Raw genomic sequence first — 24,040 nt, forward strand, 5'->3', positions numbered from 1 at the left:
TCAAGGCTAGATTCTCTCACCTTGGACTGAAACTCTCCTTGGAAGGATAGTGACGGCTCCCACAGCTACATCCTCCTGCTGTAGTACTGGTGTCACTTTGGACCCCCAACTGTCAGATCCAACCCATAAGAAGTGGCCTGTCTGATTGGCCCGTTTTGTTGCTTCCAGCACCCGTCTACACAGTAAGAAAAAAAAATAAAAGTAATTACTTTAATACTTATTTGCCAGGAGCAAAAGCTATGCCTTGGGATGTGGCACAAAATTGATTACTGCACTTTGAAAACTAATTTGGTCACAGTACCTATTGAAGAACTGCAATCTATTACTTGACAAGTAAGTTGTGAATGATCCCTTAGGTAAAAAGCAGCATTACTGACATTCGTAGCTTTTTGACTTATGATTACTTTTGCTTTTTTAAAATTTATAAACTTTTTAAATGACTGAAGGGTTATTTATCAGTCTTTCTCGATATCATCTTTTAAGAGCAAAGTATAGCATAAAAATCAATTTACATCTTGACAAAATAGGGATTTATTATAGTTTAGTTGTACATGTTGTAATGTGTTGCCTGTATAAAAAAAAGGTGGATACGTGAATCAGTTGATTCACAATAATTGAATTAAGTAAGCAAAGTTTTGTGTGATGGATTAGCTAATGTAAAGTTAGAAAGCTGATTTTAATAAATAGGTTGTCTATTCTTTTCTGGGATACATCACATGATGTTGTGTCTGAAAGCAGTTAAGAATGAGGAGATATGTTAGAGGTCCATTCTAGTTTATATCCCTGTTCTGTGCAGCATTTATCTCTCTTCTATCAGCTCAAAATGTATACATTACTCATTTAAACTTGTGTCCCTGGTCAGCTATCATAGTTTGATTCAAAGTTATTTTCTGGATTGAACTTTTCTATGTCCTTGAGAAATTCAGCTCCTTTTAAGAATACTAAACCTAAACTTCTTTGGTTTTCCTTAAGCCTCAGCCATTTAGCTTTGGGGAATTAATTTTTTTTATTCACATGCAAGATTTGAAAAGGATCTTCTATTTCAGTGGTTGCACAACAGTACTCAAGGTGTGATCAGACCTGTACAGTTTCTGTATGGTTTTGTTTGATTTCCTTAACTACTTCTCCTTCTTGCTATACTGTTAAGCATTTGTCAAAATCCTCAAATGTGACCCTTTGCTATATCATTCCTAATCCTGGAATATGGTTAAGATTTGTTTTTTCTAATCAACAGCTCTGCCAAGCCAGTCACTCACTGTTGTTGGATTGCTTTCTATAATTTAGCTGTCTGCCTTTGTTTGCTTCTATCTGCAAATTAAACCATCTTACACTGGGCTTTATAAATGCAATGTCTCTTTCATCTGCATTATCACGACTCACCTAATGTCATCTTCATTCGCAAATATAATGACTCCACGTGCATTGGGAGTTTCCAATAGACGCTTGATAATTTTATCAAATTCTGCTCGTTTGGGATCTCGTGGAATCTTCAATGACTGGGCCACACAGACTCCCCCTGCAATGAACAAGTACAAAACATAAGACACATCTCAAAAAGACAGAGCTGCTGATTACATTCTGCACAGTGATACAAGTAATCACAGCTTTTCATACCCAACCAGTTCAAAAGTAGGACATCCACTGATTAACTGTTAATTGATTAATCTAGTAATCAATGCAATCAGGAAATGTAAAATTACTTCAGCATTAATGTTGTCAGAAAATACTAAAGACAAAAGGTTCAATGAATGAGTTTGTCATAAAGATTCTCCAGGCTGTCAGACAGTTCATAGTTAGATAAGTAGAGACAGAGACGCAACAGAGTAGGGGAGGATTTTTTTTAAGTTGAAGAAAGCATCCTCTACAGTGCAGGACCAAACCCAGACCATATGGTAGACAAAATCCATGAGGAGAGAGCAACTCAGGGGCATATCCATAGAGATAGGTCCATTCGTGGGTACAGCTCAAAACAGGAAACACTTCACCATCAAATTATACAATTGTTTCAATGCGTGACATTCTCTGGTGATCAAAGAAGATCCAATATAAAAAATGAATTACAAAAGAAATTAACCATAGAAAATCTAAAGAATCATTCATGAAAAGACAGGACCTGGTATCCTCTCACCAACTATACTATCAGAATTAATCCCTATACAAAAACAAAATTGAATTCCGATAACCCATTTTCACTAAGATCATCACAATGCGAAATGGTTTATCACTCCAGATTTCCTGTATGACTTTGTCATAACAACGATTTTGGATTGGAATTGCGTTACCTTTTAAGAAAACTCATTATAATTGATTTCCATGGGTTTTATGCCAAAATGTTGCTACCCAAAAAGATCCTCAAACTTCAGAGATACTTCTGCTGGAACCCTCTGTCACCTATTCACACAGCTGTGTCCCTTACAAAAGGCTAATGCATTGAAGGTTTGTGAATTTATGTGAATATTGCATGACCATTGAATTACAGTTTAAAATATTGGCACACCTTACCTTGGCACACTTGGAATATTGTGTACAGCTCTGATCACCCCCATTACAGGAAGGATGTGGAAGCATTGGAAAAGGTGCAGAGGAGATTTACCAGGATGTTACCTGGTCTGGAGGGAAGGTCTTATGAGGAAAGGCTGAGACACTTGGGTCTGTTCTCATTGGAAAGGCGGCGGCTATGGGGGGATTTGATAGAGACATACAAGATGATCAGAGGATTAGATAGGGTAGACAGTGAAAGATCCTAGGATGATGACGTCAGCTTGTACAAGAGGGCATAACTACAAATTGAGGGCTGATAGATTTAAGACAGATGTCAGAGGCAAGTTCTTTATGCAGAAAGTGGTAAGGGCATGGAATGCCCTACCTGCTAAGGTAGTCAACTCAGCCACATTATGGAGATTTAAACAATCCTTAGATAAGCACATGGATGATTTTAGGATTGTGTAGGGGGACGAGCTGAGGTCGGCCAACACCGAGGGCCGAAGGGCATGTTCTGCGCTGTATTGTTCTATGCTCTATGTAAGTTGTCTCAAGTGCAAAGTAACTTAGACACTTGATTGTGATTTTCAGCCAAATTTCTTGTCTTAACATTTCTAATTGAGACTCGATTACACTTCACCAAAGTACTGTCAGTTCTGTGTACTTCATATTTTTGAATGCCCCACCACCCCTTCTCCTGACCTCCCCAGCTCTCTCCAGCTACCCACATCCTCAAAACATGAAAGCAGCTGGGCATACCCCTGCACTACATGATAATAGAAGATTAGGAGGAGCAACAGAAACATGAGGCTCTATTAGCACTGATTCTACGCTTGTTTTGTGCAGCTTTTACATTTTGCTGTAGGAAACTGACTTTTCAGGAAGTTCTGACATCCTTCTTCATAGTTTCTGTTAAAACTTTGACAATCAGAAATCTTGGATCAATTTCGCAGTGTCCAATCCAGAAAGTCTAGCTCATCCACTCAGAGTTCCAAACTTTGAACAATGTTAAGTCAATTGGGCTGAATTTCTTTTTCCCCTTTCAGATTCTTGCAATATTGTGAATCTCTAACTACGAAAGTACATGCTTCGGAATATTACATGAGATGTGACTTTATTCTTCAGTAATTTTTATTTGTGAAATTGACATGTCGCTTCAGATCTGACTAAATAAAATCAATAGAATAACAACATACTGAGTATCCTATGTTGATATAAGCACACAAACATTTCAAATGTCTTTTTTAAGATTGCTGATAAAATTGTCATTTCTATTGCAACGTCAATTATGAGTAAATCACACTAGTTTACACACACAATATATAATATTAAATTTCTAATAGATTACTTAAGTTCTTCTGGCAAATACTCACTTAAAAAAATTATTGTGCTGAACAATGTGCTGCCTTTGTGTTTTCAACTGGGTAAAAAGCATTTGGAACCAGAGGCCAACAAGATAGCAACTATTGATTGATTGGAGGAGACGATAGTGCTCTTGATACAGCAGTGCAAGTTGCTTTTGGGCATCAGTCACTGAAATTGAGACCACAGTGCCTGACTGATCAACAGTATCAAAAATTATTCAGAAAACAATTTCAGTGCTGGAATGCAAGAACTCAACAAGACTTGATACAGTGCAGAGTGAATGAGTAAAACTGCGATATTGGAATTATCACAAAATAGCTGGAGTTTTTCATTAAATAATTCTGTGGGACATGACAAGATTGTTTTTTTAATACATATAAATCATGGATCACTGACAACCAAAGAATAGTTATGTGTGTCTAAGCTCCCAGAAGGAAAACCAGTAAAACTTGCAAATTACATATTCTGTTGCGACTCACCTTGTACACCTCAAAACAGGGCAGTATAATCAATACATTCATTTCCAATTATTGCTGCTTTGTTCCTTCTGGGTTAGGATGTGACTTGCAGACAATTCTTGTTCAAATTTCTGCTTCAGTGCATTCCAGGAAGTGTGCTTCTGGGGATGGGAGTTACTAACATTATCACGGCAAGTTGCTGCAGTCATCACATTACACAATGTTGAAGGGAGTAGACAGTCAATTTAGCAGATGGAATCCTGATCAATGGACCGATTTGCTCGAAACAGTTCTGAGGTTCTTGACTGTAATCAAAACACCCATCCATGCAAATAGATATTTTTTCCTCATTACATTTTTGGTCTATGACTGTATGGTAATAGAGACATTAAACAAACTTATCATTATGTAAATGATTTGCATGAGAATCTAGGAGGCACTGTCAGTAAGTTTGCAGATGACACAGAAATTGGTGGCCTAGTTGACAGTGAAGAAGGATATCTCAGAGTACAACAGGACCTTGATCAGATGGTCCAATTGGCCAAGGAGTGGCAGATGGAGTTTAATTTGTATATATCTGAGGTTTTACATTTCAGTAAGGCAAACTAGTGCAGGACTTATACAGTTAATGGTCGGGCCCTGTGTAGTGTTGTCAAATAGAGTGACCTAGGGGTCCAGGTACATAATTTTTTGAAAAGTTGCATCAGAGTTGGACAGGTTGATTAAGAAGGCATTTAGTGCACCTGCCTTCATTGTTCAGACCCTTTGAGTATTGGAGTTGGGACATCATGCTGAAATTAGACAGGACGTTGGTGAGGCCACTGTTGAAGTAGTGAGTATAGGTCTAGTCACCCTATCACAGGACAGATATTATTGAATTAGAGACAGTTCAGAGGAGATTTACCAAGAGGTTGGTGGGACTGGAAGGTTTTATACAGATATGCAGAGTTTTTTTTTCACTAGAGCGCAGGAGGTTGAGGATCAACCTTCTAGAGGTTTATAAATCATGATGGGCATGGATAAGATAAATAGCAAAAGGTCTTCTTCCTAGGATAAGGGAATTCAAAACTAGAGTTTATATTTTTTTAAGTTGAGAGGAGAAAGATTTAAAAGTGTCCCAAGGAGCAACTTTTTCCACACAGAGGGTGGTTTGTATGTGAAATGAACTGCCAGAGGAAGTGGTAGATGCAGGTACAGTAACAAGATTTAAAAGAAGTTTGGATAGGTAAATGAATAGGAAAGGTTGAGAGAGTTATGGGCCAGATGTAGGCAAGTGGGAGTGGTTTAGTTTGGGAAACTTGGTTGTCATGAACTATTTGGATCAAAGGGCTTGTTTCTGTGCAGTATGATGCGATGATTTTAAGGTATCAAATGGCGAGGCGAGCTTCATAGAATATGCAGCTGCGTTTTCTAATGGCCGAAGTATATATCTGGCTGTTCCTGTTAATTTTTTGATCAATGGTAGTCTTCAGGATGTTGATGGTGGGATAATATTCAAGAAATATTAATACCTTTGAATGTCAAAGGCAGGTAGTTGGGATGTCTTGCTGTAAATGGTCATTACCTAGCACTTGTGTGGCACAAATTTAGCTTGACACTTATCAGCAAAATCTCAACATTAAGAACTTATGAAATAGGTGCAAGAGACCATTTGGCCTGTCAAGTCTATGAATTCTATGGAAATGGCTCCCATGCTATTGCTTTGATCCCAGCTACTTAACAAGAAATGCTGGAGATCACAACATGTCAGGCAGCATCCATGGATAGCCAGTGTTTTGACTCTTCTTCAGAGCTCTCTCCATGGATGCTGCCTGACCCGTTGTGTTCTCCAGCAGTTTTTGGTTTCAATACAGATTCCAACATCTGCAGTAATTTATTTGGAAATAATTAACAGGAAAAAGTTAACATACAAAATATATGCATTTTAATATACACAAATCACACATCATATGATGTGATCATAACTAACTCAACCTGCTTTCCTGTCAGTTCCCGGAGAGATCAGAATCAGTCTCTCATCCTACAATATGTCCCAAAATAGAGCATGCATGAGTTTCCAGAGTAGATAATTCTGAAAAAGTTTCTCATCTCAGTCCCAGATGGTTAACTGCTTGTTTTAAAGCTGTGCCCGTTGTTTTGGAATCCCCAGCCAGAGGAACCACCCGTTTGCCCTTTCACACTCATTAGAATCTTGCACATCACAATGAGATCAAATTTCATTCTACCAATCTCCAAAAAGGGGTGCACATGCTGCTCAGTCTCAAGTCACGGAACAATGCTCCACAGAAGCTCTGCTGGATTGCCTCCAAAGCAAGCACTGTAAATTCTTGCTAAAACATTGTAGTTGCTTTCTTGAAAAGTGTTACATTAAATGAAACAATGTCAAGGAAACAAGATTTTTCCCATTACAATAAACTTAAAAGCTGTAGTTTAAAAATCACAACAGCAGGTTATAGTTCAACAGGTTTATTTGGAAGTACAAGCTTTCAGAGCGCCGCTCCTTCATTGGGTAGCTGTGGAGTAGGACATAAGACACAGAATTCATAGCAAAAGATTACAGTGTGATGCAACTGAAATGATACATTGAACAAACCTAGATTGCTGTTAAGTTTTTCCTCTTTTAGAGTGAATTGCAGGTTTTGGTTCTCTAATATGTAAATCCCAGAACTTCTTTTAAGTCCCATTCTCGGATAATTTAAGGTTTTATTTAAAAAAGGTAACATCTCAGTGCAGACAATGAATTAAAGGTGCGAGGCTAAAGTCTGTCTGTATCCCGATTTTGAGTCAGACTGGTTCTATTTCCAAAGTGGAAATTACAAAATATTACATGATAAATTTGCACCCCAATATGCCAACATTTTCACACACAAGTTAAAGCAAGATTTCTTTGCGGCACAGGACCTCCAATTGATACTACACACTAGATATATTGATGACATTTCCACCCTCTGGACCCATGGTGAGGAGTCACTGAAACAACTACACAGTTTCATCCTCATCATCAGACTTACCATTCACTACTCTTTAGTATCTGTCTCATTCTTGGACACATGCATTTTCATCAAGGATGGGCACCTCAGTGCTTCACTTTATCACAAACCCACGGATAACTTCACGATGCTACACTTCTCTAGCTTCCACCCTAAACATATTAAAACAGCCATCCCCTACAGACAAGCTTTCCGCATCCACAGGACCTGTTCAGATGAGAAGGAACATGACGAACATCTGAGGGTGCTCAAGGATGTCTTCATAAGAACAGGGTACAATGCTTAACTCATTGATCACCAGTTCCGACATGCCACAGTGAGAAACTGTAATGACCTCCTCAGGATAAAGACACAGATTGCAACCGATTGGATACCCTTCATTGTTCCAGTACTTCCCAGAAGCCGAAAAACTACTCCATGTTATGTGTAGCCTGCACCATATTATCAATGAGGATGAGCACCTCGCCAAGACCTTCCATATGACTCCACTTCTCTCCCTTAAACAACCACCAAACTTTAAAGAGATCATTAATCGCAGCAAACTGCCCAGCCTTCAGGACACCACACAACTCTGTTATGGAAACCAATGAAAGACATCCCCATTGCACATGAGGACACCACCCACCATGTACATGGCAGGTACTCGTGTGACTGCCAACATTGCCTGCAGCATATGAGATAGACAATGAGGCATGGTACACTGGCGAGAATGAGCAGACGCTACAACATCGGATGAATAAACACCGCACAACAATCACCAGATAGGGGTGTGCCCTCCCAAATGGGGAACATTTCAGCAATCAGGGACATTCAGCCTTGAATTTTTAGGTGACCATCCTCCAACGTGAACTTCAGGATAGGCAACAATGCAGAGTGGCCAAGCAAAGGCTGCTAGCTAAGTTTGGTACCCATGAGGTTGGCCTCAACCAGACCTTGAATTCATGTCACACTATACATTATACAATACACTCTCTTATACACACACACACCACACACTCACCCACGCACGCATCCTCTCACAGGCTTACACCCCATCACATTCTCACACACACTTTACAAAGCTTGCGCATGCATGCACACACACACACACACACACACACACACACACTCTCTCTCATGTGCACTCACATGCGCGCGCGCACACACACACACACATACACACAGCTATGGAGTGAATTTGTATTTGCAGAATTATATTTGTAGATACATTCTATTTTGCTCAAAACATGTACAATCTGCAGGCTTTCAATGCAGACAGTCAATCCATGTAATATTTGTAAATTCCACTTTGTAAATAGAACCAGTCTGACTCAAGATTGGGATACAGGCAGACTCTAACCTCACATCTTTAATACATTGTCTGCACTGAGATGTCACTTTTTAATATATAAAACCTTAAGCTATCTTGAGAATGTGACCTAAAAGAAGTTCTGGGATTTGCATATTAATGAACCAAGACCTGCAACCCATTCTAAAAGATAAAAGACTTTACAACAATTTAGGCTTGTTCAATATATCATTTCAGTTGCAAGACACTGTAATCTTTTGTTATAAATTCTGCATCTTATGGTCCTGCTCCACAACCACCTGATGAGGGTGCAGCACTCCAAAAGCTAGTGCTTCCAAATAAACCTGCTGTACGATAACTGGGGGTTGTGTGATTTTTAACTTTGTCCACCCCAGTCTAACAACTGCTCCTCCACATCATCTCTCCCCATAGATACTGTAAAAACTACTGAGTTTCCCTCACACTATTTCTTAATCAGATCATAATATCCTCCTTATTTTGCCTCAACTTATAACAGGAAGTTACTATATACCTCTACTTCGCTCATGGAAACCAAAACTGGATCTCAGTAAAACTGTATACAATTGTAGCAGAATTTTGTTGTTCTTAAATTGCCAATCCTCTTACTGAAAGTCATCAGACTATTTGCCTGTGAATGACTTAAAGTTTCTTCATACTAAACACTTGTGTTGTTTGTACAAGTTCACCCAAATCTGTTTTATGCCTTTCAAAAATATCTCTTATATTGCAACCACTCCAAAAAGTGTGAATTTTAGGTGAATCATCTAAACTTACAACTACAATTATTCATAAATGATTTGCACGATACTGCAAATTCTTGAATGAATTTCAATTAGGTGCAGCTCACATCTTAATTATGCTTTTTTCACAGCAGCAAAATACATGGTAGAATGTGCAAGTGCACACAAAAATCTTACAGCCCAATTAAGTATGTTTGGTGTGTTAAGAGTACTTTTAGAATGTTCGAAAGCTACTTTGTCACAAAAAGGTCCCGTAAACAGCAATACATTTTTTAGAAAAAGGTAGTTTAGTTAAGTGATATTAGTTTAAAGATAACACCAATTAGGACAGTCCAACAGAGTTTACCACAATTCCCACTTAACTGCAGTTTTCCTCGAACTAAACTCCACAATGACAGTTTTCACCAAAATCTGCTCCCAGGTTCAATCAGAGACCAAAAAAACTGCAAATGCTGGAACCCAAAGTAGGTAAGCAGGAGGCTGGAAGAACACAGCAAGCCAGGCAGCATCAGGAGGTGGGTATAACCCTTCTTCAGGAATGATTCAGGCACCATGGTCTTTTTTCCAGTTGTTATCATTGCTTTTCACAGCTTGCCTGCAACAGATATGTGCAACTGATAGATTTGTCCTTTGACTGGTTTCAAGGAGTTTCTATTTCCTTAATAATCTGAGATCACATCCCACTTCCCGAAAGAAAAACTGATTTGTTAGCTTCACTTCTGTTTACACAATATCTTAAAACTCAAAATTTGAGACCAGTGTCAGTACACTCAATAAAAGATTTGACAAACTATGTGTGCAAACAACAGTTCATATATGCTTCCCCATTCATGCTGCATTTTACCGATTCCATCACAACATATGGCCCCTTCACCTAGCGATCCATTTGTCTTTTAGCAAGCCACAGAGTCTTGCCATCACCTATAACTTCTCAGGCACTGATGCACAAAGAATGACAAATAAACTCAGCCTCTGTCTGTCGACACCGTTTTGTAGAAATGGTGTCCTTTGAACTGTACCGCTGCTGCTGCCCTCTGTTACAAAACTACAGAACTGTAATAAGCATGTCATGGGCAGGCCTCGTTTCAAGGATTTGCGCTTATTATGTTGGTTCTCAATTGAGGTACAATCTAAGGAAGCATAATTGAGACCCACTTAGAGAGCAAATCTCTAAACTGTAGAGAATAATTCTGCTGCAAAAATACTGCAAACAAAATGCTTCCCACTAAGATGAGAAATCAGCCATGAGGACTGAGTATCTATGGACATATTTGCAGAAGATCAATTCAGTCCCTCAAATGCCATTGTTTATCAATTGAGCTTCCACCTGATAAGTTTCAGGAAGCTTTATAAACCCAAGGGTCTTTGTTAAAGTCAAAGGGTCTGTTAAGATCTCACTAACTGAGAAAATTAGTATTTTGTAATTGGTAGCAAATCTCTCTCAAGGGACTTCATGCACGCAGTCAAATATGCTCAAGTTACATGTGGAAATTGTTTACCTTAACATGACTTTGTAATGCACTGACATTTTCCCAGGTTTAAAACCCCCACATACTCCTCCAGTTTAGATTTCAACCCATTGCCTGATGCCACACTTGATTTTGTGCTCAGATCTCTGGAACGGGGCTCAAATCTTCAACATCTCAACTTTGAAGGTGAAATGTTATCAATGAACTCTGACGGGCTCGCATTATAATGTAACCATGGCATGCCTATTGTCTTTTAGATCTATTAAAATTCATTCAAATGTTTTAACCAAATATATGTTAACACATGAACAATGACAGAAATGTAAGTAAGATATATACTTAAAATCATAATGCATTTGAGAAAATCATTCTGGAATCTCCATGAAAAGATAAGGAACAAGAGAGGGAATCATTTTGTCAAATTTGCAGTACCAGCAAATAAATCACCGAGGTTAGGATAGTACGGTAGGAAATGCTTAGTTGAAGAATCAATTGTGTAACAGAAGGATGTTCTGCTTTAAAGACACAGCTCCTAAAGTAGAAAATCAGATATTCTGTTCTTCATTCACTGCATTTATACTGTTCTTCACTGTAATCAAATATATCAAGAAATACATCAAAAAATCCATCACAGCAGCACGGTACATGTCCTGAAGGCTGTAGTGCTGTAAATTTAAACAAAATACACTTAAAGTCAGTTAGCCATGCATCAGTCAGGTTCAAAGTACTTTGAGGGACTGACTTCTGCTTAAATTGGGATGTGATCTCAATGTTGCACACACATCTGAGGCAACACCAGGTAAAATTGAGCCACTGCTTTCATTTACCTAGTACAAGTAAACTATGAATATCAGCTAGGAGAAAGAGAGGACTGCAGATGCTGGAGATCAGAGCTGAAAAATGTGTTGCTGGAAAAGCGCAGCAGATCAGGCAGCATCCAAGGAGCAGAAAAATCGACATTTTGGGCATAAGCCCTTCCTGGGTAAGATCCTGGAACCTACTGAGAAGGATGAGATTTCCAAATACTTGGAAGTGTTTGGTAAAATAGGGCAAAATCAGCATAGTTTCATCAAGGGGAGGTTATGCCTGACAAATCAGCTACAATTCTTTGAGGAAGTAACGAGCAGGTTAGACCAAGGAGAGACAATGGATGTTGTCTCCTCCACAGAAGGCTACCGAGTATGATAAAGGCACAGGGTGTCATCGGCAAGGTGCTAGCATGGATAAAGCTTGGCTATCTGGCAGAAAGCAGAGAGTGGGGATAAAAGGGCCTTCTCAGAATGGCAACTGGTGACGTAATGTTCTGCAAGGCTCAGTTGGGATGATAACTTTTCACTTTATACATTAATGATCTAGACGAAGGAACTGAAGGCATTCTGGGTAAGTTTGCAGGTGATACAAAGATAGGTCGAGGAACAGGTAGCATTGAGGAGGTGGGGAGACTGCAGAAGGATTTGGACAGGTTAGGAGAATGGGCAAAGCAGCAGCAGATGGAGTATAATGCGTGAAAACTGTGAGGTCATGCACTTTGGTAGAAAGAATAAAGGTATGAACTATTCTCTAAATGGGGAGAAAATTCAGAAGTCTGAAGTACAGAGAAATTTAGGAGTTCTAGTCCAGGATTCTCTCAAGGTAAGCAAAAATATCAATGTAGGGATGTACTTCGGAGGCTCTATAAGGCTGTGGTCAAACTACATTTGGAGTATTGTGTGCAGTTTGGGGTTTCATAGCTCAGGAAGGATGTACTGGCGCTGGAGAGTGTTCAGAGGAGGCTCACAAGAATGGTCCAGATTATAGAAAGCTTAATATACGAGGAACATCTGAGGACTCTGAATTTATACTCTCTAGACTCTCTAGAGTTTAGAAGGATGTTTGGTGGGGGTTTGGTGGAGAGGGGGGGTGGTAGGGGGTGGGGGATGGAGGTTTAGTTGAAACGTACATAATACTGAGTGGCCTGGACATAGCAGATGTTGGGAAGATATTACCACTGGTAGGAGAGACTCAGACCCAAAGGCAAAGCCTTAGAGAGAAGGAAAAATCTTTTCAAATGGAGATAAGGAGTAACTTCTTAAGACAGAGAGTGGTGAATCTATGGAATTCATTGCCACAGAAGGCTGTGGAGGCCAGGTCATTGAGTATATTTAAGACTGAGATAGATAAGGTCTTGAGTATCAAGGGGAATCGAGGGTTATAGGGAGAAAGCGGGGGAATAGGTTTGAGAAATTTATCAACCATGATTGAACAGTGGAGCAGACTCAATGGGCTGACTGGCCTAACTTCTGCCCCTATGTCTTATGATCTTATTATCCCGCTATACAATTTAGTGGAAGTGCAGATAAAGGCAGAAAATCTAAAGGTGTTGTTTTGTAATTTACTGTTCCACTACAGGCTGCATTGTGGAAAACCACACTCTATCAGTGAAATCAATTGATCTGGAGGGAAGTTCCACTTTTGTATTTTAATATCACTGTTAGACCCTCCATCTTGTTTAATAAGAGGTTATTGGATATTAACAGGGCGGCCTAGCACTGTAGCCTCACAGCACCAGGGTCCCCGGTTCGATTCCAGCCTTGGGTGACTGTCTGTGTGGAGTTTGCACACTCTCTCTCTGTCTGTGTGGGTTTCCACTGGTGCTCCGGTTTCCTCCCACAGTCCAAAGACATACAGGTCAGGTGAATTGGCCATGCTAAATTGCCCATCGTGTTAAGTGCATGAGTCAGTCAGAGGGAAATGGGATTGTGTGGGTCACTCTTCGGAGAGTCAGTGTGACTTGTTGGGCTGAAGGGCCTGGTTCCACGCTGTAGGGAACCTAATCTAATCTAATCTTAATGGTCATCTGTAATTGCCACTAGTGAAAAGCATATTGAACCTTAAAAACATTAATATATATGAAATGTTGATAAATGTCATGATTATGAGGAGAAAGTGAGGACTGCAGATGCTGGAGATCAGAGCTGAAAATGTGTTGCTGGAAAAGCGCAGCAGGTCAGGCAGCATCCAAGGAACAGGAGAATTGACGTTTCGGGCATCATTCCAGAAGAAGGGCTGATGCCCGAAACGTCGATTCTCCTGTTCCTTGGATGCTGCTTGACCTGCTGCGCTTTTCCAGCAACACATTTCCAGTAAATGTCATGATTATGTCTATCATTTAGAATTCTGAATAAATAATTAAAAATCAAAGCTTGTTCATAATATTTCAATGTTTTCTTTAATCCCATCTGTACTTTCTATTCTTTATTTTGACTTAAAATATTGTTAAGAAAGTGGATTAATTTATTTTCGAGTTTTTCATTTACTACTTGGGAAAATTTGTTAAAACAGACTAGCTATTCTGACACCTTGCTGACTTCAGCACAGGGTTGACATCAGGAAACCTTTTAGCAACATTACCATCAATCGCACAGAAGGAAAGGTACAACTCCTATCTCAAAGATTGTAAATCATGTAGCGCAGGTTTTCCTTCAGGTCACCACTGACTGCAAATTGCAGGTGTATATACTCAGTGGAATAGAATTGTTTAACTTAGAGTAGCTTCTCAACTTGAACTATACCGCAGAACAAGTGTGTGTAACTGCAGTGACAATACTATGGCTTTAAGAGATTATTTTGTCCTGCTTTTTTTGAAAGAGTAGTTTTTAAGAGATGCACACAGTAGCTTGCAAGGCGTCGACCAAATCCAACACCATCTTGAGCTAATGCAAGCTGTCTGTTTGGAAAGCTAATAAACAGCTTATGAGGTCTTGGTTTTTTTAAAATAACAAGTTAGAACAATAGAAAAAGTCTGAATGGGTGTGGTCAAGCTCTCAAAGAATAAGGAGTTTTAGCTTCTTAGAGTTTTTCAGTAGTTGCAGTTGTTGCTGGGTCTCTTGCTGCAGTACATCTCTCCCTAAATTTTCTCTTGATGTTTTTCCCTCCTGACCTGCTAGAATTGCCATGATGCGGAGGTGCCAGTGTTGGACTTGGTGGACAAAGTCAAAAGTCACACAACACTAGGTTATGGTCCAACAGGTTTATTAGAAATCACAAGCTTTTGGAGCACTGCTCCTTCATCACTTTACCTAACAATGGAGCAGTAGTCTGAAAGCTTGTGATTTCTGATAAATTTGGTGGGCTATAATCTGGTGTCATGTGACTTTGCTGGAATTGCAAGTGAGACAATATTTTATTGACTTTGCCAAAGATGTGATTATGGAATGTTACTAAATTAGAACAGCTAATTAGTAATAATTACTGTAGCTATTATTTTGTTAAACATATCAGTAAAGTTATTTTTTTTATATCAGCCAATTATTTTTTTTCTTTTGTTGTATTTTAGCTACGGTGTATGAATATACTATGCTTTGTTTAACATCAAGTTGCTTGATCAATTGAGTTGCTTCTGGAATGTGGCACCTTACTCTTACCATTAAAATAAGAAAGAATATATTTTGAGGGTATCTGGTCTGGTCATACCAGGTAAAAGGATATGCAACTATATTTTCACAATTTGTGAAGGGTTTTCATTCAGACCAGTGGGTGCTAACTTGAATGGAGTCAAATGAAAGAAAGTGTCAACCTGGATTGAGCATCAAATTTCCTCGCCATATTAGAGCAACATGTTGTTATTCATTCTGAAAAAGTCGTCGATCCATATCGTAGCACAGAGCTGAAATGCTAATCAGTTATTGTCATTTCATGACTGGATATATTTCACTTTGGGAGATACCACCCAACTTTTGACATTGATAGACCTGCCTAAACTTCTGCTCCTCCCACCCACCCACTTCTGCTCTCCCCCACTCAAAATACCACCATGTGGAGCAGTCCATCAATGTCAAAACACTGGTGGTCAGATTGCCTGCGAGCCAAGCTACTCAATTTAAGGGCAAAACAAACTGTTATACCTCCTACTTTATGTCAGCTTATAGCCCTAAAACTGAGAAAGTCCAAATTATAACATAGACAAAACCTTTTATTTCTTTATCAAATTAAATAGTATAATGAGAAAACCAATAGGCTTAAATGAATGGATCACTTATCTTGCGAGGTTGGGTACATCATGTAACACAATGGAAGTGTGTGCTTGATACAAAGTAATTATTTCTGCATTGAATGAGTTTTTATATCATTTCATATTTTTCACTGTATTTCCAGCTCTTGAACTTTCATCTTTACTGAGTTACTTCAGATAGCTGGTATAAATATGCAATACAATAATTGGCCTATATGAACACATATTGCGCAGATTAAAAACAAGAAAAAAATAATCAAAGGAACATGTAAAACATGGATGCAGCTGAATTGACCTACTTTGTTCTTTGTTAGAATTAATAGCTAATGGTTGATTACAAATCTGTAAGTATAGTATGCTGCTATCATTAGCATTCAAGGGCATACTTTCAACAAGAGCCTTTCAAGTTAAGAGAAGTTGCATTCTAAACTGGCATTTAATGTGCTCCAATCATTTTTATTGCAACAATCCAAATGTGGAACACGCCAGAATAATGAGTGACCATTGCTGTAGCCATAGTGGTGAAATGCTCTATCACGATTTGTTAGTGATCATATCACTACATCACATATTCCTTTATTGCTACACTGTACTAAGAAACCAAGGAGACTTCGAGTAGACCTTTCTTATTTCCACTTGGAACAGGTACCAGGGATTTTAAAAAACTTTTTCTCACGAAGAAATTGGCAATCCTTAATTCAATACGTAACAGTACATTTTCTGAAAGAAAAAAGACTGGTAATATAAAATCCAAGATAGATCCACTGATTTGATTTCAACGAAAGAAAATTGCACTTTAAGCTAGCATTATTCATTATTGTCTTGTTAGCAGAAATGCTGGAAATATTCAGCTGGACAAGCAGCTGTGTCCCTTCACCACAACCAGTTGCTAATACAAATACTGAACTGACAAGACCTAACAGGGCAAGGGAGTTGTTGCATGGAAGAACCTGATTACCAACACAAAAGAATTGATCCCTAAAGCAACTAAGTGGAGAAGAGGAGACAATTACACAACAGAAATGTTAATCACCTAAGCCAAAAGGAGACATCTCATGTGAATGTCAATTGGTGTGTGAATGATTAAAGCAGAAAGGGAGGGAACTTTACAAAATGGACAAAGCAGAGTTATCTGGAAGTGGACCGATCAATGAAAAGGGCAGATGATCCCAAGGCATAGGTCACCAAAAAGGTTTTGTACTAAAAGGCAAACTCCTATCCCACACTTCTGTCTCCACATGGACATGGCTTTCCAAACATGGACAATTCATTGTTTATCCTTCTTTCTCCATAAATGCTGTTTGTTTTACAAAAGAAGGAAGCTGAATGGATCATGCAATAAGTGCTTTATATTCTGTGCTCCATCATTCTGTAAATGTTTGAATATATATTGAATATATAAAATGGTTTTAAATCTTAAAAGGGGCAGATGTCTTTATGGATTTTCTCAATTCCTATTGTCCTGAACCTTTATTGCTTTCTTATTGTTATTTCCTCCATTGCTAATTAATTCTAACTACAGTACAGGGATTAAAATACATTAATGAAAGAAAGATATTTTTCTGCAAAACTTACCAGGAATTACTATTTAAACATTTCAAAATACTTGCATGACAATAGCTAGCTAAATGGAAGCAGTCTTTTGTTTTGTGACAACAGTGTCTGCCCCAGCTGCAGGCCGATCTGGCCTTATTCACAGGAACCGTAATGACCTCCTCAGGAGACAGACACGTGCTGCAACTGACAGGGTACCCTTCATTATTCAGTACTTCCCAGGGGCTGAAAAATTACGCCATGTTCTTCGTGACCTGTAACACATTATCAATGAGGATGAGCACCTCACCAAGACCTTCCCCACACCTCCACTACTTGCCTTTAAACAACTGCAAACCTCAAACAGAACATTGTTTGTAGCAAACTGCCCGGCTCTCAGGACAACTCCATACAACCCTATTACGGTGGACGGTGCAAGACGTGTCAGATTGTGGGCATAGGTACCACTATTACCCGTGGGAACACCTCCCACCTTGTACATGGCAGGTACTCATGTGACTCAGCCAATGTTGTCTATCTTAAACGTTGCAGGCAAGGATGCCTGGAGGCATGGTACATTGGGGAAACCGAGCAAAGGCTACAACAACGGATGAATGGGCACTGCACAACAATCAACAGACAGGAGGGTTCCCTCCCAGTTGGGGAACTCTTCAGTGGTCCAGGACATTCAGCCTCGGATCTTCGGGTGACCATCTTCCAAGGTGGGCTTCAGGACAGGCAGCAGAGGAAAGTGGCCGAGCAGAGGCTGATAGCTAAGTTCGGTACCCATAGGCAGGGCCTCAACCGGGACCTTGGGTTCATGTCACATTACAGGTGATCACCATTGCACTACACACACACAGATATTCACACACACTCTCACATACACATGAACACAGGTACACACAGACCCACACACAGACACCCACACACACCCTTATAGACAAACACACACTCCCACACTCACACATGCACCCCCTCACAGACTTAAGACACTCTGCACTCACTACACACACACTTTTTCACACTCACAACCCCCACCCCAGACAGACACACACACACAGACAGACAAAGATCCACATGCCTTGTGGGGTGAATTTGTACTTGCAGAGTTAGATTGCACTTTGCTCAAAAACTGCATACTTTCATGTCAAACTCGGAGCTCAAAAACTGCATGAATTTGTGTAAAACTCTGTTATCTCACTTTTTAGATTGATTCTAATCTAAACATCAGGTCATAGGCAGAGAACACAGGGGGCTAACACCTTCAACATATTCTGGATTAGTGGTGCTGGAAGAGCACAGCAGTTCAGGCAGCATCCAAGTAGCTTCGAAATTGACGTTTCGAGCAAAAGTCCTTCATCAGGAATAAAGGCAGTGAGCCTGAAGCGTGGAGAGATAAGCTTATCTCTCCACGCTTCAGGCTCACTGCCTTTAGTCCTGATGAAGGGCTTTTGCCCAAAACGTCGATTTCGAAGCTACTTGGATGCTGCCTGAACTGCTGTGCTCTTCCAGCACCACTAATACAGAATCTGGTTTCCAGCATCTGCAGTCATTGTTTTTACCTTCAACATATTGTCTAGCTATCACCATTGTTAACAGCTAACCTGAGAATGCAACTTTAAAAAAAAAGTGTTTTGTGAATTACACATGAAAGAAGTGAAACTATCACTGTATTCTAACAGATGAAAGGCTTAACAGACAATCAATTTTTCAATGTATAATTTCAGTTACATCACACTGCAAATTTTTGCCATAAATTCTGTGTTACGATCGAGCCCTCCACAATCACTGGATGAAGGAGCGTCGCTCCAAAAGCTAGTGTGCTTCTAATTAAACCTGTTGGACGATAACCTGGTGTTGTGTGATTTTTAACAATGGAAACATTGTTGATCTTTTCTCTTCATGCCTGCGAGTATTACTGAGATCTGTGTATATACAGTCATACCAAACTCAATTTTAACCCAGACCCCGGCCCAATGAGAACGCAGAGGCAGGAAAAGTAGTAATATGTGGATGTGAATAGACTTGTCATATTGGTCATACCTCCATTTTGAAGTATCCCTGATGAGTCCAACCAATTTGTGTCATTTACCTGTTGTACTGCTTTGGCATTCTGCAAATGGTGTGGGTGGAGAGGTAAGATAGTGGGTAAAGGGAGCATTGGTGAGGAGAGAGAAGAAGTTGCATCATATTCTGACTATTCTATGTCAATTTATGGCCTTAAAGTGAGACTCAACACCTAATTGCATCTTATTTAGACCCTCAACATTTTAAACTTGCTCAAATTGAGATCCACATAATCTTGGACCCACTAGCAAAAACTTTCAGCAGCCAGGACCCTGACATCAGAAACAAAAAAAGTGAGACTTTTCAAAAATACTATTAAAGATTGCTGGTGGGATTAGAGTACCTTGAGCTTACCCCACTCTCAGATTTGATAACCTCAGCCAATCGTGGACTGTTTCCTTTCTATCCAGCAGCAAACTAATGCTCCACAATTTTTGATTCCCACCAATGGTCTTGCAGTCTTTGCCAGGACTCAATATTAAAATGAGCCTCTAGAGTTAAAATGACTTTGTAAATTATGGACCGAACACTTGTTAAAGTACTACTTGGTCACAAATTGGTCACCTCACAAATCAAGGTAGGTTTTATCAGCAGTCAACGAAAGAAACTCTTAAAAAAAACAGAGGTAGCAAGAATACTCCCCTTACTCTCCAGGAATCATGCTCACAATGCTTCCAGTAACCCATTGGAATCTCCTGATGGTTTCTATTGGCAGGTTCACAGAATCATACACCACAGAAAAGACTCTGGCCCATCGAGTCTGAACCCACAATAACTACCACTAAAGGCATGGTAACTTCTAATTTCCTGCATATGACATTTCAAATGCACATCCAAATATTTTTTGAAAGGTTCCAAGGTTGCTGGCCTCCATTACCTTCCCAGGCAGTGTGTTCCAGATTCCCACCACCCTCTGAGCGAGAAATATTTTTTTTCCTCAAACCCCCTCTGAATCTCCTTATCCTAAAAACAATGCCCCTCATAATTGACCCCAAATTGACCTGCAAGACAGGGATAATCTAGCACTTACATTCCACCCTGAGAGAGGTATTTGCAGGTAGTGGCAGCATCCTGCTTAAACTTTTCATGTGCAATACAAAGAACAATGTGTCTCACTTCAGGCACGTGCTCCCTAAAATTAGTATCAAATTAACCATTCATTAACTGTTTAAAAGCTTGTGAACTATGTCAGGTGACTGGTCTCCTGATTGCATTCTCTCACAAGATCATTGGAACCAAATCAGGACTAAGCCATTTGGCCCATCAAGCCTGCTCCACCACTCAATAAATATTACATTTAATCTCATTGTGGCCTTAATTCCACTTCCCTGCCTGCCCCCACAAGTTACAGATAACCTCCTCCTGAATCAAAAAAACTGTCTCACTCATTTTTCAGTGACCGAGCTTCCACTCTTCTCTGAATGAAAGAGAACTCTAAAAACAGTTCTCTGAGGAAAGACATGCCTTCTCATCTCTGGATTGAATGGGAGAACCGTAGTTCGAGATTACCTCACAATGGGAATGTTCCCTCAACATCTACCACATTAAGGTCCCTCAGATTTTTACCTGTTTCAAGATGAAGGTTCGTGATATATTATTATTGTTTAGAAACTTAGGTTTTAAAATGGACAGAACCATGCATAACTTTTAGTTGGATTTGTCTTTTTATAGTGTGTAGGTTAAGAAGGGAGAAAACATAGTACATACAATCTAAAATGGAACGAAAACTATGTGTAGTACTGGAATTTGTTTACATTTCAATGACAATGTTAAAAAATTCCTTTGAAGTGAATAGTCAATATTTTAGAAAACAATAATTAAAGAGAGAAGAGAAAATCAGCCTGCTCCATCAAAGTGTCTTCTGACACAGGTTTCTTTCAGAAAGAGAAGCAGGTCACTTGGAGAAGAGAAGGACTGTAAAAGCAGCAGTGCTGTTTAGCAAACAGCAAAACCATCAGGGCAGAAGAGAAGAACTCCTGAGTGGTTTGGAAATTAATAAGAAAATTGCTGAAGAATTTCTTGTGTTAAAGAGGAAGCCACCCTATAAGGCTGTTGAATGCATTAGTTTAAGGAACACATTAAATAAGTGAGCTGTGTTAGCTATTTGTTTACTGCTCTTGTGTACAGATATTAATTAAGGAAGATAGCATCGAGTGAATACAGTGGTTTACCAGAAAGGAACAAAGTACAACTGTGCCCACTAGAAAAAAACTACCAATTGGAAACAGTGACTTTTCACTATGGTTTACAGTTCTTGAAAGGAAAAGGGTTGAAGTTTTGTTTCTGAAATTTACAATAAGATTCCTTCAACAAGTTATTTTATACTGTCATATATATTTTTTTCTTTCTCATGAGATGAATTTTGGCATTTTTTTTTAAAAGTACATGGTTGCCTGAAAATATATTCAGTCGCTATCATGGTTAACAAATTATGAAAAGAAAACATATGGCCTGTTAAACCAGATTTTATTCTGTAATCTAATGTATCCAGTATCATCAACTGCTGAGATTATAACTGTCGAGAGTGTGTTGCTGGGAAAGCACAGCAGGTCAGGCAGCATCCGAGGAGCAGGAGAATCGACGTTTCGGGCAAAAGTCCTTCATCAGGAATGAAGGGTTTTTGCCCGAAACATCGATTCTCCTGCTCCTCGGATGCTGCCTGACCTGTTGTGCTTTACCAGCACCACACTCTTAACTTTAATCTCCAACAGCTGCAGTCCTCACTTTTGCACTACTTTTATACTCCATCCACTTTGCCATAGAGGACAACTTGCAATTTGCCTTTCTAATTACTTGCTATATCTGCATTTTAATATTTTGTAATTCATAAACAGGATACCCAGATCTCTTTGTACCACAGCATTCTGCAGTCTTTCTCCATTTCAAAAATTATTTCACTTTTCTATCCTTCTTGCCAAATAAAGACCCTCACATTTTCCTACATTTTATTCTTTCTGCTTTTTTCTGTACACTCAATGAAACTATCAATAATCATAGACTTCCTACAGTGTGGAAACAGGCCCTTTGGCCCAACAAGTCCACAACAAGCCTCTGAAGAGTATCCCACCTAAATCCATTCCCCAATACTCTACATTTACCCTTGATTACTGCACCGAACCTACAACATCCCTGAACACTATGGGCAATTTAGCATGGCCAATTCACTTAAACTGCACATCATTTGGATTGTGGGAGGAAACCGGAGCAGCTAGGGGAAATGCATGCAAAAAAGGGCGAGCAAATGTGCAAAATCCACACAGCCATTCACCCGAGGTGGGAATCGAACCTGACTCCCTGGCGCTGTAAGGCATCAGTGCTAACCACTGAGCCATCATGCCTCCTGAATCCTTTAAGAATCTTATATACTCTTCATAGCCTGCTCTCCTGCGTTTATAAACCACACTGTGGTTGGTCCTTTTATCCAAGCCATTGATATAGATCATAAATATCTGAAGTTCCCACAATGCAAAAGTATTGCTTAAGAGGCCTTAAAACTTAAGAAAAATGTATTTTCCAAGCCTATTCTATATGACTAATGCGCTATTTGTTGCAAATTCCTTAGGTTTTTTTCCATTCAGGGTTTGGTTAAATTCCACTCAAGGGTAGAATATACTCTCAGAACAAAGTACAATGGTGAAAGGATGTTACTATTATTCATACTGTATACATCGAATAATCACATCACCACATGATGAATGGAATACATTGTAAATGATCTTGTGCATGGACAGATTATCAGAAATTGAATCCAAATAAGGAATTTGTATCAAAACAACTACACTATGTTTATCTTCTTCTGTGTTAGGCATTATACACATGGTTATAAAAGACTGAATTGCTATTATACATGACAGATAGACAAATAGTACAAAAAATCCTTATGTGCAGGGAATAATGCTTAATGTGGAAGTAAAAGTTTGTCATTTGATTGATGGCTCTATAATCACTTCTAACTATCTTTTTTTTCTGCTCATACATGTTCTTGTCTCTATTTTTTGGATTTGTCTATGATATTAACTATATATCTTCTTGGTTCCCTTCTCTGTCTTTTCTCCTAAGTTCCAATACATTGCTTTTATACTATGCTTCTCCAGTGCTCAAATTATAATGCAACAAGCTAACTCATCCTTTCCCAAGGTCTCAACATGAAGAAATATTCCCTGTGCCACCCTAGAAAAAAGGAAATGTGTCGAATACATTGATACGTTTGAAATAAAGTAGAGGATCACTTGACGTCAGCTTTGATGAAGAGCCATGTAGCCTCAAAACTTAGCTTGTTGTCTCTCCATGGATGCTGCCTGACCCACTGAGATCCCCAACATTCTTTGTTTTCTGAGGATTAAATCAATGTGATGTGTCCTATTTTACTGGAAACCTGTAGAGTTTGCTAGAGACAAGTGAAATGAGTATTCTGGTACATGAAAATTGCTCAGGTGCAGGGGAACCAAGAAAAGGGGCATGGCCAGATGATACCTTTGTGACTGGAAAAATGTGACAACTTTGACAGTCAATGAACAATTATACCATAAAATGGCATTAGGATTATATTTAACTATGTTTAACAAAGTTGTTCTCTAAAATGCAGTGTTAACATGTGTGTGAGAACAGAATAGGAGATATCTTTGCAAACATAAA

At 39.2% G+C, this 24,040-nt stretch overlaps 1 protein-coding gene across 2 annotated transcripts in view; it reads right to left on the reverse strand.

Annotated features, from left to right (window-relative positions):
* The window catches only part of LOC140467272 (metabotropic glutamate receptor 4-like), a 1,248,646-nt gene that overhangs the window by 692,597 nt on the left and 532,009 nt on the right, over nucleotides 1-24,040 (reverse strand). For both annotated transcript variants that reach the window (XM_072563525.1, XM_072563524.1), the window contains exons 4-5: nucleotides 1,381-1,516; nucleotides 21-175 (exon numbers count right to left, since the gene is read on the reverse strand). In XM_072563525.1, the coding sequence (XP_072419626.1) occupies nucleotides 21-175; nucleotides 1,381-1,516 (291 nt within the window). The remainder of the gene's footprint in view (nucleotides 1-20; nucleotides 176-1,380; nucleotides 1,517-24,040) is intronic.

Source organism: Chiloscyllium punctatum, chromosome 45 (assembly GCF_047496795.1).
Source record: "Chiloscyllium punctatum isolate Juve2018m chromosome 45, sChiPun1.3, whole genome shotgun sequence".
Lineage (NCBI taxonomy): Eukaryota > Metazoa > Chordata > Chondrichthyes > Orectolobiformes > Hemiscylliidae > Chiloscyllium > Chiloscyllium punctatum.